This window comes from Perca flavescens, chromosome 22 (assembly GCF_004354835.1).
Source record: "Perca flavescens isolate YP-PL-M2 chromosome 22, PFLA_1.0, whole genome shotgun sequence".
In the NCBI taxonomy this organism is placed as follows: Eukaryota; Metazoa; Chordata; class Actinopteri; order Perciformes; family Percidae; genus Perca; species Perca flavescens.
In genome coordinates, this window is record NC_041352.1 from 18,056,382 (window position 1) to 18,064,699 (window position 8,318).

Consider the following 8,318-nt stretch of genomic DNA (forward strand, 5'->3'; position numbering starts at 1 on the left):
TCTTAATAACAATCTGACAACAGCTGTTCTCCTATAGAATGAGTCCTTTTACTTTTGATACATTTTACTGATGATAATGGAGTTTGAATACACACCTTTTACTTGTAATGTGTGTTTACATTGTTGTATTGATACTTTTACTGAAATAAAGGATCTGAGTACTTTTCCACCACTGGATTCAGGTTATTCATTGAATATTTGAATTGTGTGTTATACATCACTTACATTTACGAAAACGGAAAGTGGTTCAAGAGATGACTAGATGACTCAGGTGACAGGTTTCTGGTTGTATAACTGAACTTGACAGAGGTGGAGTATATGTAGAAAAATAGAATATACTCATGAATCAGTCAGCTACCTCAGAGAAATCTCTTTAGTGCTTTAGTTAAAGAAACGTTTTGTAGAAGAAAGACTGTCAGTCATGTTTCAGCACCGGGCAGCTCCGCAAGACAATAACGCATGTTAATTATATAAATAGGCTAATACGAAATATTTTTGTCACCGTCCAATAAAAATCATGCATTTCCAAATTTGGTGATTTTGAATTCTTCAGATAAACTGTGTTATCACATTAATGGTTCCTTTATGGGTCTTTCTTCTAACGCTAAATAAACCATTTAAAAACCCACTGGATTATCTGGAAAATGCCTGATCACAAAGCTGAAGTTTGTTTTAACTCAAAGTTGATGTTTTGGAGATACATGGTCTTCACAGGATAGTGACGTTTCTTTTATTACTGCAAATGAGGAATACAACAAGAAGCCTAAAACAAGAAAAGAAAAACATCAGAATGTAAAAGTGCATTAATACAAATGCTTTAATCAGATGACTCAGATTCAACCTCAACAGAGACAACATTATAAATATACTTAGAATGTAAGTCAGTCTGCCTCAGAGACACCTTTTTGGTGCATTCGTTATAAGAAAGACTGTCAGTCATATTTCAGCACTGGACAGCTCCACAAGACAATTGCTAATGTTAGATAGTTAAATATATAAGTATGTTAACACCACAAATTTGCATCAGTGTCCATTAAAAATAATGCATTATCAAATTCAGTGATTTTGAGTGTTTTAGATAAACTGTGTTAGATTAACAGTTCCTTTACTTACGACCTCTGAACAACACTTATGTAAGTGGTTGTGTAACTGAGTCTGGCCTCTGACTTAACAGAGGTGGAAAGGTGAAACATGTGAAATATGGTCAAAAATATACTTATAAATGAAGTCAGCTGCCTCAGAGACATCTCTTTAATGCCTGAAAGCTTAGAAGCTGTCAGACATATTTCAGTGCTGGACAGCTCCCCTGCACATTTCGGCACTGGACAGCTCCCTCCCAGCCAACCAGGCCTCTTGTGACGTCAAATGTTGACATTAATTCACTGTTTAATTAATGATAATGTTTGAATTCACAGGATCCATTTCTTTTTTTAAGACTTGGCTCGGGGTCTTTCATTGACGCGGAAGAAGGATGCACTCCAATGGGACGGGGGAGGGGGGGCTATGACGCAGCCGCCCACCTCCCCTCTCCAACTCCCCCACCTACGTGACAAGTGAAAAAGGCATGTCTCTCGGATATATGAATAAAAAACCAAGGGGAGTTAAGTTCATAGGACGCAGGAAAGTTCTCCGCAGACAAATGTTAGGCGCTCTCCATGACCGAGTGCACGTAGAAATCCCACAGAACTGAGCTGCGGGCGCACGGAGGGCTGCACACTCGGAACAAGCACAAGGAGACCGAAGAGGCGCTTCACTGAGGGTATAGAGGAAGAGAGGAAGGGAGAGAGAGTGACTGAGATCCAATCTCACTCTCCCAGTTGAGATCCTCAACGGATCGCGTCCCACAACTGGTAAGAGGAGGCACTTTTCTGGGGATTTTACGCAGCGTAAAAGTAGGCAAAAAAAAAGTCAGGCGTGGTTGATTTTGTGCTTTTACAAACTCACAGGTTTGGTGTGAAAGTAACAGGAAACAATACAATTCGCCAAAATGCATCAAAGAATTGTTCTCATGAGTAGATTGATTATAGGCTTGATTATACACTTGTTAACTCACTTTATGTTTTTTTCTTTTGCAGCAGGACAATGTCAAGTAAAGCGACTTTAGCCTTACTCATCTATGGAATCATAATGCATTACAGCGTCAACTGCTCACCTGTGGGGCTTAGCTTTCCCAGTGTTAGGTATGTACACTCCTACTGTCACTTTTCAGGTGTTGATTTATTTGTTCTTTTGGCTTGGCATTGTTGCATTCAGCAGCAGGATGCAGGCTGAAGACCATATCTGCTTCACAGTTAGTTATGTCTGTGGCTATAATAGTCTATTAGATTACTGGATTACATCATTTGACTACGGATCCATGGGGCTGCTCACACAGCAATAATTGCGGAGAAACATTCACCAGGGAACGGCGGTAATGTGATTTAGGTTGCTGGGGCAGTGAAGTACAGTGTCTCCATCTGTCCTGCAGCCATTAATCGATCAATTCATGTGATTAGATAATGAATGGGAAACGGTTTTTTGTAAGAACGTGGATTCTGATCTTGAACAATCAACAACAATTGAATATATGTTATATATCAATATAAACTGTTGTATTTCTGGTGGACAATTAAACAGAATAATTCTTCTGACATAAAATATCACTAAGCGAGTTCATAAAACATGTTTACTTATGTATATTTGAATGCATTCCTCAGCAGCCGCAGAGTTACTGAAGCAGATTATGAAACCGTGTCTAATCTTTTCAGACTTGACAGTGAGGTTTATGATGAAGATGGAAACTCCTTACCGTCCCTGGATTACGACAGAGACCAAATGGATGTGAGAAGCCCTCCGTCTGTCGCTGACGACGTCTACACTTTGTATTACCCTCCAGAGAAAAGGTGACTATTTATTAACATTTTACCCAAACTTATTTTTGTCTCAACGTTAGCGACATCTATGTTGAACGTCTCATTGCCGTAGTCCTATTTCTGTCCTCGTATGTTGTACGTTTTGTGTGAATAACGTATCGTCGAAATGTTGTTATTTATTATTTCGAGACACGCCTTCACCAGATTAGTCCTGTTTTAAGTGAATCCCCAGGGAAACTTAGTCGACTGAAATCATGCTTTCATTAAAACGATCAAAGTCTTCAAACTGCAAGAAAAGAGTTAACATTCTTTGTGAAATCTGGCTGCATACAGAAGCGCTGAAAACTTCTTTATCAGAGTCTAACATTTAGTTTTACTTAACTAAAATAAGAGAATTGGGCGGTTTCAGCAGAAGTGTTGATTAAATGCAAAATAGCCTACTCTGGGTAATTTAAGAAAGCACCTCAAAAAAGGCACGTGGAAATAATTTAAAAACAACTTGTATTTTTCGGAATTAATAGAGCACAAGGCCCAATATTATACTAATAATCGACTTGTTAAGATGTTCTTTTTTTTTTTTTTTTTAAGTGCAGCTACTTGAAATTATTGCCTCTCTTGCGCTGGGTGTGTGGTGATTTTACTGTGTGGCTATCTATCATCCCAGAACGGAAAGGCATGCAGACGGCATGTTTAATAAAGCCTACAGGGAAGCGCTGGGTCAGTTATCAGCAAGGAAATATCTGCAGTCTCTGATGGCAAAACGTGTAGGGTAAGAGCATCTTCTTGGTTGTCACCTCTTCTTTTATTATGTTTTCTGTCCTATGTGCGTTTTTGTTTCTTTGGTCTGCTCCTTTAAATGCTCATACTTCACGCTGTTACACGTACTGTACATGTCTGTGGTCCCATTATCTCCCAGCATGCATCTAACATCCTCTGAATCAGCCTGTATAATGCTATAAGAGCACAATTAGGAGCTTGATTGATTTGGTAAGTGTGGTTTTCTGAGCCTGCTGCTGCGTTGTTAAGGTGCAGAGAGAAGAATTAACCCGCACAGGTTTACATTTATTTCCATATGAATAATTTATAGGCTAGAGTCCCAGTGGATCCCAATGAAAGAGGGGGGGGGAGGGCGGCAATTACTCAAGCCTTATGAGCAGGCCTATCACATCTTATTACAGATCGAAATATATGGCAGATTGTATGATTGATGGGCTTAAAGTTAAACAAAGAGAGAATATGTCTCCTAAATCAAAGACCATTTTGCAAAGCTTCTTTATGCAAGCATTTTAACAATGCAAGTACAGGCTCCCTGCTTTGTCCTAAAGAAAAAAACAAAAAACTAAATGGTCTGAAAATCTGATTATTTTCCCTAAAATGCTCTAAGGACACAGCGTGTATCTCTGCAAGCTGCATTGTTGTGAACAAAATGGGAAATCTGATTATCTAATTATTTCCCCTCTAAGATGATGACACAAAGATAATTGAAGTGTCGCTTCACCTCAGCCCCACATGCTGTCCATACAGAGGGGATCATGTGAATATAAATGCATCAATGTGATGATAGTGAAACCTTTTGTCTCTCACACAGCGGGGGGAAAATGATGGACGACAGCTCAGAGCCTCTGTCCAAGCGACACTCAGACGGGATCTTCACAGACAGCTACAGCCGCTACCGAAAGCAAATGGCAGTCAAGAAATACCTGGCAGCAGTCCTTGGGAAAAGGTATAGACAGAGAATTAGAAACAAAGGACGCCGGCTGGCATATTTGTAGCATCTTCCTCCTCCCCTCCTGAAAACAAAAACAAAAAACTTAAGTGTGTGCAGCCCCACATGAAGTCATTTTGAGATCTGAACAATCAGTGGATCGCTTTTGTGTTCTTAAACATGTATTTATGTATGAAGTAAGCCATTAAAATGAATATTTTGATAATAATATTGTTTTTTATTTTGTACTTAAAACACTTGAGGACACACATGTCTACTTTGTGGACCAATTTTTGTTCATTCTAAAAAAAGAATAGCCTCTATTTATGTATTCATTGATTTATTTTTTTTAGACCTATTTATTGAGGGGAGACAATTGTTGACATGACGATATGCTCCAAACAGCCCTGTCTTTTAAACGTTTAGTGAAGAGATATGATTGTGAGGAAAATAAATAGTTTAAAAGACAATCAATGTACTGAATGCTGCTTTTTGTAAAGTGACATTAAGAGTTTAGTTGTCTTTATTCACAACAGCCTTGAAGACATAGGTTTTCACCATATCCTACAAGACATAGACTTTGATGCCCTCCCGGACGGGGATGAGTTTGAGGCATTTTTGGGAGACTGGCTGAAACAGTTCTCTCCCGAATTTCCGGTGAGTTTCAGGCTCTTTCCTGAGGCCGTTATCCTCGCAGCGGCGTCTCATGTCCCTCCCTTTTCTTCTCACCTTTAACACTCAAACACTCAACTCTTCTTCCACCTCATTTGTGCTCCTGTCTCTCTTAGAGTCTCACAGATGTTTACCTTTATTCCTCCTAATCCCACAGTGTGGAGAGACCTTTGCTTAGACCGATATGTTATACATATCATTGCTGATTGATTTGACAGATTTATCCTCTTTATGGATGCAAGGATGATAAGATAATTATTTAAGTAGATCTGGGTTAGACCAGATGAGAGCCCTGTTGGCTTTAAACAATGCCAGTTATCCATTTTCAACTCAAAAGGAGATTCTTGACCAAAAAAAAAACGCAACCAAATCTGAGATGAGGACCAGAGTACTTTTGAGGTTTTTCTTGTCCTTTTCTTCCGCAGTGTTTACACCTTTGATTCATGTAAATTGCCAATCTTGTGTTTCTATCAACTGGTTTCTGCTGAAGGGTTTCTCATGTATCTTTGCCCATTTAATAAGTATCACTAACATCTAAAGCATCAGGTAAATTATTAAAAAAAAGCATAAAAAAAGAAGAAATGAAACTTGTTACATGGTGATTTATCCATCTAATTTGTTCTTTGTGAGAGACACGAGGCATTTTAAACTTTTGTGTTTCAACCTTCTGGGTCTATTGTGCTTCCCTTTTCTGTCATGTGAACCAATGTAAAAAAAAAAAAAAAAAACTTCAATAGATTGCATGATTAAAGTAATTGCACTAGCCACCGCATCTGTGCAGACGACTCCAACTAGATGGTTTTGCTTGCTTTCTGACTACTGCAAACATACATACCTGTCATTTCTGGATGTTGTTTTGTGTTCTGTTCTTACATTTCAACACAAACTGTATGTTGAAACTGTGTCCTTCTCTGAAGAATTATCTGAATGTACTTTACTGCTGGCAAGAATCTCTAAGTCTAATGTCATGCTTTATCATTTAGGCTCTGTTACTAAACTAATTGATTTTGTAACCAAGTGTTAAAATGTATATGAAGAAAAAGCTGTGATTGGACATTTAAAGTGGTCTCTTTCTGTAGTATGGCACAAAATCTGCCCTAATTAACATCATTTGATTTAAAGAAGAGAAAGGATGAGATGCACATACACAATAAGTTAGAGAGACAGCAAGAGAAAGCAAATAGAGGAAAAAAGATGACAAATAACATGCTGATTTTGAAAAGTTGAGGGATCAAAGTTTGCAAAAATCTACAAGATAAAACAAAAAGTTGACTGTAAACAAATTATATCCCCCCGTCTGCACACTTCTTACCATATTTGTGAGAGAGAAATATATATTTTGCATAAGAAGCAAGTTGAGAACAAGTATAAAACAGCAGGGTAAGAAGTTCTTCGATCTGTGTTTACTGTATCAATCTTTCTTTAATTTTGCATTCTCCTCTAGGCTTTGTGACGCAGGAAGCAGTTTGCGGCTGTGGTGCCTTGCATCGACTTTAAAATCGCCATGAATCACAGATGGCTATTTAGTAGCCCTACAATGCTGCACATCATCAGCTTACATTTCACCCTTTTGTTGTTGTTTTTTGTGTTGCACAGACGTTTGATAGGATCTTTAGAAGCATCCAGCTTTAAGACGCCAAGCGTACTCGCTTGCAAATGCTTTCTTTTGCACTTTGTTTTTAGAGCATAGACGTAGCTTTTTGTGAAAATAGAGGGAAGGATCAGTTTTCCGCTCTCCATGAAACATTATATGTATGATAATGAAAGCGCCAATAGCCTTACTAAAATGAAATAATCTTCAAAGATATATATATATATATTTACTGTGTAGAAAATGAATATTAGATTACTACTTCAAATGGCGATCTGCAAGGGTCAAGTCAATAAATGTTTAAAAAAAAAGTGTTGTAAGATTTGTATGAATAAATTTTTGTAAACAACAAAAATTTCGTCTAATCTTTGAAGCCAATATCACCATAAGTCTTTCAGTTAAGACGTATTTGAGAGGATGAAAACGAGTAATAAAGACCAAACTCATTATGTTATTAAAATGGAGATGGACCCTCCCTCGACAGGTTTAACAGAATGTTACATATGAAAGGAGAGATGAAAGAAATTAGGAGAAAAATCAGCTCGTGGACATCACAGAGGTAAACAATTAGCAGTATTTAAAACATCGAAAAGACCACACACCATTAGACAAGACAAAGCAACATACTGCAACTTCCAATCAAACACACACACACACATTCAAACACTGGGGAAAAAAATATTAAATTCACGCTAAAATAACAAAAATAGGAAGTGTCAATCACTTTTCTCTTTGCATCAGTGCGGGAGTTGTATGTTGTAGCTGTGTGGACGGTCAATAATACAAGATGTTGCAATATAAATAAGAAACAAAGGCTAAGCCGGTTAGAAGGAGACTAAAAGATCCAAATCTCTGCCCCCATTTTCATGGTGACTCAGTGGCTTTTGGCAGACAAACGGTGACACCAGTTGGCTGGGTGTCTACCTCCCCTCGGGACAGCATGAGTAAAGAGACGTGGGAGGGATCACCCAGTCCGCTCCACACGCTGCCTTGCTGCACTTTACACCTCTCCAGGACTTCAGCAGTAGCCACCAAAGGCCTGCAGTACTGGTGGAACAGTTGGCAGGTCTCAACACTGGTACATTCACTTTGTTGCCAAAACCAACAATGTCAACATGTGAAGCAAAAGAGCTTAAACATCCACAGAAATGTTAGAATGTATCCACATGTATTACGAGAGAAATCTACCTCTTTATGTGAAGTCTTACATAAAATAATGTGGTGGTGCAGCTGCTGTTGCTATGAGAGAAGCCATCTTTCCCCAGCACACCCCACATCACAAAGTAGACTGAATGCAGTTTTATGCTGTGGCTTTCCTGGTTATATAAGTTTAAAGTTATATGAATACGTTTTCATATAGATGGTTCAAGATAGGCTCCTAATATGTGCAGGCTGCGGTGCAGCAGTGCTCTTATACCATTGTTTTAGAGAACAATTAGTCAATTAATTGACAGAAATCTAATCAGCAACTATTATGATAATAAACTAATCATCCATT

General features: G+C 38.3%; 1 protein-coding gene across 1 annotated transcript; it reads left to right on the forward strand.

Annotated features, from left to right (window-relative positions):
- Positions 1-1,611: 1,611 nt before the first annotated feature.
- On the forward strand, positions 1,612-7,001 carry adcyap1a (adenylate cyclase activating polypeptide 1a). The gene is made up of 7 exons (XM_028569549.1): positions 1,612-1,850; positions 2,076-2,180; positions 2,748-2,882; positions 3,517-3,621; positions 4,441-4,575; positions 5,094-5,214; positions 6,674-7,001. The coding sequence occupies exons 2-7, from the start codon at positions 2,083-2,085 to the stop codon at positions 6,680-6,682; spliced, it is 603 nt and encodes a 200-aa protein (XP_028425350.1). The 5' UTR covers positions 1,612-1,850; positions 2,076-2,082; the 3' UTR covers positions 6,683-7,001.
- Positions 7,002-8,318: the final 1,317 nt, after the last annotated feature.